Consider the following 9,593-nt stretch of genomic DNA (forward strand, 5'->3'; position numbering starts at 1 on the left):
TCGGCCCGTGGCGCTGGGCGGTGCTAAAGGGGACCCTTTAGCACCGGTTGGTAACACGAACCGTTTCTAAAGGGTCTCTGCCCCGACAGCACCTGTCAGTAGCCGTTACGAACCGGTGTTAAAGGGGTCTTTAACCTCGGGCCGTAAAAAGGCCGAGGTTTTTGGCCATTTTAGGCATCGACCAATGCCTCATTCTATAGTAGTGTAGTTCATTTGAATGACGACTTGAGGTAGGGAAACCAATCTGTTGAGATGAACATGCGGTCCTGAACCATTCCGCACATTAATTTATGTCGTAATCCTTTTCTTTCCTAATAGTTTAACCTCTTACATATGGAACCTAGGTACACTGCTAAGATTAAACAGAATGGCAGTATGTAGATATGTGTGCATGTTGCCGGTCACGTGAGTACACTTTCCACACTCGTCTCGTGACCGCAATACCCAATACACAGTTAACGTTAGCCGTGGTTTAAATAATGGAGACTTGGGACAGATTCCTTGAGTCTGGAGAAAAGCACTGATTTCATTTGTTTATGCGGCTCTTCCCAGATCAGATGCGTCTCCGCTCAACCCCATTCGAGCAAACTCCTGCACCACTCTTCAATCCCCACTGCTCACTACTGACCATCCGTTCTCTCACCTACGGGCTCCATGAAACCTTGGTGAGTTGCGCATCTTCAATTTTGATTTGTTGCTTTTTCTTCTTCTCTTTTCGTGGGGGATGAATGCTGCTTCTGCAATCAAATCTGCACGACAGCTCTTTTCTGATCTCTAGATCCTCATTCAAATGTGCTTTCAGGGATATCAGTAGTCAGTAGTGACCTTGGGGGCCATGGAGTTTGCGACTGGGGCACTGGGCACCCTGCTTCCCAAGCTAGGACAGCTGCTCCAAGATGAGTACAACCTTCAGAAGGGAGTGAAGAAAGACATCCAGTTCGTCAGGAAAGAGCTGGAGAGTATGCATGCCGCCCTCCGCGATGTCGGAGAGGTGCCACAGGAGCAGCTCAAAGAAGTAATTAGGATCTGGGCTCGGGATGTTCGGGAGCTCTCCTACGACATGGAGGACATAGTTGACACCTTCCTGGTGCGTGTCCAGGGCTCCGAGCCTCCCAGCAAAAGGAGTGTGAAAAGGTTCGTCAAGAAGATGACAAGTATTGTGAGCAACGCCAAGACTCGCCATGACATTGGCCAAGAGATCAAGGACATCAAGGAGCGTGTCAAAGACGTGGCCGAGCGACGTGACAGGTTAGTGCCGGGACATCATAGACTTTTGCGTTTGAATTTCAGCAAAATTTTCTCTTATTTGCCTCTTTGTTCTGGTTTTTTAATCTCTCTACACAGGTACAAGGTTGATGCTATTACTCCTACCAAAACCTCAGTCGACCCTCGCATAACAGCTCTGTACACTAAAGCGGCTAGCCTTGTGGGCATTGATAAGCCAAGGGAAGAGCTGATCTCGATGTTGACAAAGGAAGATGGTGGCGAGTCGTCTGTTGAAGAAAGGATAGTCTCTATTGTTGGCTTCGGAGGACTAGGCAAGACAACGCTTGCTAAAGCAGTTTATGACAAGATTAAACAGCAATACAATTGCACGGCTTTTGTGTCGGTGTCTCGTGATCCTGATATTATAAAAATTTTGAAGGACTTGCTTTATGAGCTTGATAGAAATGAGTACATGGGCATTCACAACACAGCATTGGGTCAACATCATCTTACTGACCTTGTCCAAGAATTTCTCAAAAATAAGAGGTACGTGCTGTCTTGTGTGCTAGTCCAAATATAATCACCGCATAAATCCATTGGATGGAAACCTCTGAAGATTATTACACACATACGTGGTACTGTCAACAGTAAGATTGTAGGTTCATGTTTAGTTACAGTCGTCAATGAGAAATTGTGGCGGTGGCTTTACATGTGTATCTTCTTTCCATTCTAAAATTGCCCAATCAGTTTATACTTTCAAACCAAATGAATACACAACTGTGGGCAAACGAGCATTGTTGCCACCATTTGTCCTCATTGTACTCTACCTACTAGCAACAATGTTTTTTTTATGATAGAAGGTTTTGCTAAATTTAAAATCACTGTATCAGGTCAACGAAAGATCTCAAAAACTCCATCAATCTTTCTATAACATGATTATTGCACATATATATGGTGTCTGTCAACAGAAAAATGTTGGATTTATGACATACAGTTATATATATCAATGCCTAATTGTGTTGTGTGTGCATCTATGACGTTGTTCCATGGTGGAAATAAACAATTGCTTTTGTATTTTTATGTTACATTTTTATACCAAAAGATTACACAACATATTCCACTAAAGAATGCCAACATACAGGTAAAACTGCTTCCATATATCATAGTTCATACCTACCTAATCTGAGTGCAAACTTGATAACTTTAACTATTTAGGAGAGATTAAAAAACACATAAAAATAGTAAGAATGGACTTGTTCCTACTTATTACCTTGCAAGTTATTACCAACATATGCTTATAACGTAAATCATCTCTATCTATATTCTTATCATGACTCTATTGCTGCATACATACAGGTACCTCATTGTTATTGATGATATATGGGATACAAAACCATGGGAGATGATACGGTGCGCGCTACCTGAGAATGGCAAGAAAAGCGGAGTACTCACAACTACCCGCATAACTGATGTTGCTGAGCATGTTGGTGGTTGCTATAGGATGAAACTTCTTACTCAAGAGAGCTCTAAAATCTTATTCTATGGACGAATATTTGGGTCTATAGACAAGTGTCCTCCACAATTTTCTGATGTATCTGAAAATCTTTTGAAGAAATGTGGAGGTGTCCCATTAGCCATCGTAACCACATCTAGCTTGCTGGCTAATAAGTCAAGAAATGTAAATGAGTGGCAGGATGTGTGTGACTCAATTGGTTCTGGACTAAGAAACAATCCTGGTATGGATAGTATGAGGAAGATATTGCTGCTTAGCTATTATGATCTGACTCCACAATTGAAGACATGCTTACTATATCTAAGTATATTTCCGGAAGATTATCAGATCAATAAGCTGCGGTTGATAGAGAGATGGATAGCCGAAGGATTCGTCCAACAAGGAGATGGGAGGCAAAGCTTGCATGAGATTGGACAGAGTTACTTCAATGAACTTCTAAATAGAAGCCTGATCCAGCCAGCAGACATGGATGAGGATGAAATGAATCTTTTTTCTTGCCGGGTTCATGATATGGTGCTAGATCTCATTTGCTCCTTGTCAAGAGATGAAAGTTTTGCTACCACATTAAATGGTGACTGCAAGGAAATCACTTCTTCTTTGGAAAGCAAGGCTCGGAGGCTCTGTATCTATAATACCACTTGGCCTAGTATTAACATGTCAACATTGAGGTCGCTCACTATCAGCAGTTATGCTTTAATTAACACTATGCCACCCCTTTCATGCTTTTATCTTCTGCGAGTATTGGATCTTGAAGGATGCGATCTTAGTGATCATTCAAGTATAGATTTTGTTGGTAAATTACTTCACCTGAGGTATCTAAGTCTATCAAGCACTGGATATGCTGGCGACATCCCAAGAGAGATAGGGAAGCTACTGTTTTTGCAGTCATTTTGGTTCGATGGAACTGACATAAAAGTACTGCCATTGAGTATCTTCGGGCTGAGACAATTAATGAGCCTTTGTGTTGGGGACAGTACAAGGCTGCCAACAACAAGTGGGTTGAGAAATCTATCGTCTCTGGAGCTGTTACAGATTAATGTGGATTCTACATACATTGCAGAACAGCTAGGCTATCTGACACAACTGAGGGCATTGATGGTTATGCTGATCATAAAGGACAAGGAAGGCAGATGGGATGAAAGCATGTGCAGAGTTCTGGTGCGGTCCCTTGGCAAACTGCACAAAATCCAAAGTCTAGGAGTAGTAATCCCAGATGACGTGGATGTTGATCTTGATGGTTCAGTGGACTCCCTGCGCAGCCTATCCAATCTTGGTATTTATGGAACCAGTCGGTTGCCGACATGGATCGATCCCACATCATTTCTCCTCCTATCCTTGCTGGACATAAAGGTGGGTCAGATTAGATGTGAGGACATCCAAGTCTTTGGCATGCTGCAGGCTCTTCTTGTTCTGGAAGTGAAAGTGGATGGCGCCAAACAAATGTTTGAGAGGTTCATGGTTACCGTGGATGCCTTCCCATGTGTGACACGGTGCAAATTCTCTGGGTTTTCAACAGTGCCATCTATGTTCCCACCTGGAGCTATGCCCAGGCTTCAACGTTTTAAATTCTATATCCGACCAGAGGATTTCGGTGGTCATAGTGAAATTACTGTTGATGACCTGGCCCTAAGCCACCTGCCATCCCTTCAGAACGTTCGGGTTCGCCTTGATGGAGAGGAGACATTGAGTGAAGAGTTAGCATTGAAAGTAAAAGAGACACTGAGGAACGAGGCACGTGCCCACCCCAACCATCCTAATATTGATATCCGAATTGATGAGGAGTGGATCCAGTTGTGCATGTATGTATTCTTCCTTTTTCTGCGTTTTTAACCACCTCTTACTGTAGCATGTTTAATAATCTTCTGCATGATCCCATGGGTACTATGACATCGATGGATGCCACTGAGTTCACCCCACACTTAGCATGACAAATATGCTTATTTACCCTACTATTTTATTCCAGTTTTATGTGTCGCTAAGAATCCTTTACATTTGTTATGCTTCAAGTTATCATTTTTATTCATTTGTTACCTGAACAACTGGTGATTGGACAATCTAGTTGTGAGCTCTGTTCCTTCTTTGCATAGTTAGACTCTGTCTGCTGCGTATTCAAAAATCAATGTGACTGTCCTCTTATAAAATTCTGAGTTATTCGTATACACTATATGATGCTAATTGTTTGTGGTGTACATGTACCAGGTAATCGTTGGACGTACATCGGCTTTACTCTAGATTCAGCAACAACCCCAGCATTTCCACTTTTCACGGTGCAGCTTTACTCTACCATCGACATCAATGACCAATTGGCCATTCCAACACTCACATTGTTCTTGGTTACTTGATCATGCTCGATGAATCTCTGTAGATCCACTTGGCTTGCTCAAGGTTTCAGTTTACTATGTTCGTTAGACTTTCAGTAACAGTTGATCGTGCCGAGCTGATGGCTTTCTATATTTTATCCTGTCATGTATGTACAATTAAGTTTGTGCCATACACTTGTTTTGCAAAATTATTGGAGGTACACTCATTTCATGTGCTGTCATCGTCGTTTTTAACTTTTCATGCGTCTTGTATTTTCGGATGCAAAGCTTGTCTTGCTTTTACCATGTGTACAATACATACACCTCATACGGTAGAGCCCTCTTCTTTCTCGAAACAGAGCATGGCTGGAAGGAACTTGGAGGAGCCTGTTGGTGCTCGTTATATATCCAAGTGGTTAGCTTCCCTTGAGAAATGGTGAAATGTGCAGGACTCTAGCTAGGCTCTTTTCCTGTTATTTCTGTCTATATATAGGCCTTGTTTAGTTCAAATTTTTTTTGCAAAATAGACACTATAGCACTTTCGTTTGTATTTGACAAATATTATACAATCATATACTAACTAGGCTCAAAAGATTCATCCCGCAAATTACATATAAATTGTGCAATTAGTTACTTCTTTTATCTATATTTAATGTTCCATACATGTGTCGCAAGATTTGATGTGGTGGGAAATCTGAAAAGTTTTGTAAAATTTTTTGGGAACTAAAAAGGCCGTAAAAAAGCCAAAAAAATGTAGCATGAGCATCTCGGCTTTGGGTTTCGAGGAGAACAAATTCACGTTCATTTGGCTTATATACGGTGGAGCTGCAGTATTGCAGTAGGCAGCGGCACATGGTGGCGTTCGGTAGCGTTGCTACTTGCTAGCCGGCCCCTAGCAGGACAGACTCTCCTGCATCTCGGCATCCGGCATCTGCCTTTCTCTTTAAAAAAAATCTATATTTCCTCACTCAATTTTCATGAAAGTCTACTTTTCTTTCTCAACTTTAAAACTGGGTAAATCATCTCACTCAACTTTTCAAACCGTGCATTTTACCTTCCTAAAATTCCTTAAGAAAACTGCTAGTAGAAATGCATCATTTGTACCAGTGAAAATGTGTTTCCACTGTTGGTTTTTGAGTTGGACCCCCTGATTTCTTTTTACAGGTGTTTTTTAATTGAATCTACCTGTAAAAATTATACTCCACCACCAGCATAGAGATTTTTTGTACTAGTGCCCTGCAATAACATCCACTGTCTTTTTTTTGAAAGATCCGGAAACCCTGGCTTTGATTTATCATAAGAAGAAAACAGCAGCAACGTTTACATGCGCGAGAAGCGCGACCACCTACAGCCTAGGCTGTGGGGGAATACAGAAACGAGAAAGAGAAATACAGAAAAAAACAAGAGTTTATTACATAAGAGTGGTATTAGCAACGAACAAAGGCTTTAAAACATGTCCGCCGGAGATGGACCAGAGGTAGCATTCTTCCTTAATTTCAAAAAAGGTCTGTCGCTCATCCTTCCTGGTGCCTCTGAAAACGAAGTCATTCCTTTGTTTCCATAACATCCAGAGTGTAAGAACAGCTAGAGAGTGACCCAGTTTCCCTCCTCCATCCACTATTTCCAGGAAGCAAAGTTCCATATCGCACACATTATACCAAAACTGCAGTCGTAGATTATGACATCCACTCCAATTGGCAACCAAGGCCCAAACACTACGTGCAAAAGGGCATTCAAAGAATAGATGGTGTGCTGTCTCCAAATTCCGCTCACATAGGGCACAGAAGTAATTATTTGGCCAGGCTCTTAACTGGAGGCGTTGCGAAGTCCAAAGCTTGTCTTGCAGTAGAAACCATTCGAAAAATTTGCATTTAGGGGGTGCCCACGCCTTCCAGATTAATTTGGGAAAGTTTGAAATGATTTGACCTTCGAACTGAATCATGTATGCAGACTGCGCTGTATATACGGCTGAGCTTTCCAGGGTCCATACTATCTGATCTTCTCTTGCTTCGTCAAGGGTAATTGCCTCCGCTTCTATTGCTCGCTAGAGTTTGAAGAAGTCATCTAGGAGTTCATGATTCAGATTGTAGGCAATATCCCTAATCCAAGCTCCTCCATTTAAGGCTTCTCTAACTGATCTGTTTTTCCTCTTGCTGTGGTTGAACAGAAGAGGGTAAGTGGCTGCAGGCGCCTGGCCATTTAACCAGCTTGAGTTCCAGAAGGAAGCTAATCTCCCATTTCCTATTGTCACTTTCGTAGCAGCTGCAAACAGAGCAACATCTCCATCGTCAACAGGAAGCTTGGTTCCTCTCCAAGGCCTATCTGGCGCTGTCCAAGAGAACCAAAGCCACCTCAGCCTGAGTGCCCTGCTGAATTTCCCCAAATCCAGAATGCCCAGTCCGCCAAAGACAAATGGTCTTGCCACTAGTGTCCAAGCTACTTTGCATTTCCCTCCCGTCAGTTCTTCGTCCCCTGCCCAAAGAAAGCGTCGCCTCATTTTGTCTAGGTCTTTTAGCAGTTGTTTTGGTGGCTTCATAGCTGTTAGTAAGTATATTGGTATAGAGCTCAGCACCGATCTAACTAGTTCTCTTCGCCCAGCCGGGTTCAGGAGCTTGCCCTGCCACCCCAACAGTTTGGATCTTGATTTGTCGACAATTCCTTGTAAGTGCACCATCTTTAATCTTCCCAAGGTCAGAGGCAGGCCCAAGTAGGTCATAGGAAAATCAACTTTCTTCCCAGCGAAAGAGCTCAACACTTGGTCCAAATTTATATTCGAACATCGAATTGGCGCTACTGTGCATTTTTCCAAGTTTAGTTTTAGGCCCGTTGCCTCCCCAAAATTACCCAGGATTGCAAAAAGCGCCTGGACCTCCGATTGTATGGGGTTAGTGAAGATCACAGCATCATCGGCATAAAGGGACAAGCGAAGTCTTGCATTCCTGCCCCTCAGGGGGGATAGGGTGCCGTTGAAGGTTGCCAAGTCCAGTATCCTTTGCAAGGCATCAATCGCTAATATGAAGAGATATGGAGATAGAGGGTCACCTTGTCGAAGTCCCCTAGCATGCACAATCTTTGCCCCCACTGTTCCATTTAAAAGGATAGATGAGCTTGAGGTTTTGAACAGGAGAGTCAGCCAGTCCCGCCATCTGGCACTAAAACCTCTTTGGCTCAAAAGCTCTAGCATGTAATCCCAGGATACTGTGTCAAAAGCCTTTGAAATATCTAACTTAAAAAGGAGGGCTGGAGTCTTTTTTCGGTGGTATGCTCTTGCCAGATTCCTGACAAACAGGAAATTGTCATGTATGCATCTATGTTTTATAAAGGCACTCTGGGAGTTTGAGATCAGACTGTTTATATGAAGTGATAGCCTGATAGCAAGTGTTTTTGTGATAAGCTTCCCGAAGGAGTTTATCAGACTTAGTGGTCTAAATTCCTTTGGTTCTTGTGCCAAGTCAGTCTTTGGGATGAGTACAATGTTAGCCCCATTTAGCTTTTCTAATGGTCCAGCTCTCAGACTGTAGAAGCTTTGCATTGCAGCCAGTAAGTCATGCTTAATAACGTTCCAGCAGGATTTGTAAAAAATTCCGGTGAAGCCATCCGGTCCTGGCGCTTTCTCTGCCGGTAGGTTGTCAATGGTGCACTTTATTTCTTCTAGTGTGAAAGGTTGATCCAGCGCTGAACCATCGATGGCACTTAGGTTGAGGCTTTCCCAGTCCAGCATGCAGCGCCTGCCTAGTCTTGTGCCAATAATTCCTTTGAAGTGGGCGTGGATGATGTTTTCTTTTTCTTTGTGCTCCCACACCAGCTCACCACTGTCATTTTTAAGGAAAGATATCAGGTTCCTCTTTCGGCGACCCTTTGCTTTTTGATGGAAAAATTTTGTACAAGCATCCCCTTCCTTTAAGTTTAGAAGGCGGGAGCATTGTCGCCGCCTTGATCTTTCTTTGGCTGCCCAACCTAAAACATGCTGCTTGAGGTCCTTGTGCAGTTCGAACTCTGCATATGACAACGTTCTTGACTCCTGAGCCTTGTCTAGTCTTTTGATCACCTCGTTTGCCATGTGCAATTGTAGGCGGGCCTCACTGAATAAGTCTTTCCTCCAAGTCCTTAAGGCATTGCGAGTGTTTTCCAGTCTGTTATGGAGAATCATAATCGGGGAGGATCCTCTAGTTGGTCTTGACCAGGCTTCGTGTACCACCTCAGTGAACCCCGGCACTCGTGTCCAAAAGGATTCAAATTTGAAAGTTGCCATTTGGTATGGCTGTACTTGCTTGCAGAGGAAGATGGGGGAGTGATCTGAGAGTGAACTGGACAGGGCATGTAAACCGTATCCTGAGAAGATATCATCCCATTCCTTGTTGCAGAAAACTCTATCAAGATGTACCAGGGTTGGGTTGCGCTGTCCGTTACTCCAGGTGTATCGTCTATTTTGCAAGTTTATTTCCATCAGTTCACTGGCATCGAGGGCTTGCCTAAATTTCCTCATCTGACATCGGTTCAGGTTATTGTTGTTTTTATCTCGTGCCTCCAGGATCAGGTTGAAATCCCCTAGGCATAGCCAAGGGGCGTTAGAA

The 9,593-nt window shown here is 43.1% G+C and overlaps 1 protein-coding gene across 1 annotated transcript; it reads left to right on the forward strand.

Moving 5' to 3' along the window:
• On the forward strand, nucleotides 433-5,246 carry LOC8076344 (putative disease resistance RPP13-like protein 3). The gene is made up of 5 exons (XM_002449989.2): nucleotides 433-665; nucleotides 803-1,248; nucleotides 1,345-1,752; nucleotides 2,563-4,518; nucleotides 4,919-5,246. Exons 2-5 carry the CDS (start codon nucleotides 836-838, stop codon nucleotides 4,920-4,922), a joined length of 2,781 nt encoding a protein of 926 aa, XP_002450034.2. The 5' UTR covers nucleotides 433-665; nucleotides 803-835; the 3' UTR covers nucleotides 4,923-5,246.

This window comes from Sorghum bicolor, chromosome 5 (assembly GCF_000003195.3).
Source record: "Sorghum bicolor cultivar BTx623 chromosome 5, Sorghum_bicolor_NCBIv3, whole genome shotgun sequence".
In the NCBI taxonomy this organism is placed as follows: Eukaryota; Viridiplantae; Streptophyta; class Magnoliopsida; order Poales; family Poaceae; genus Sorghum; species Sorghum bicolor.

Coding starts and splice junctions, on each gene's coding strand:
- LOC8076344 (XM_002449989.2), top strand. CDS start 836: ATGGAGTTTGCGACTGGGGCACTGGGCACCCTGCTTCCCAAGCTAGGA. Junction 1,249..1,344: donor GTGGCCGAGCGACGTGACAG/GTTAGTGCCGGG, acceptor CTCTCTACACAG/GTACAAGGTTGATGCTATTA. Junction 1,753..2,562: donor GAATTTCTCAAAAATAAGAG/GTACGTGCTGTC, acceptor GCATACATACAG/GTACCTCATTGTTATTGATG.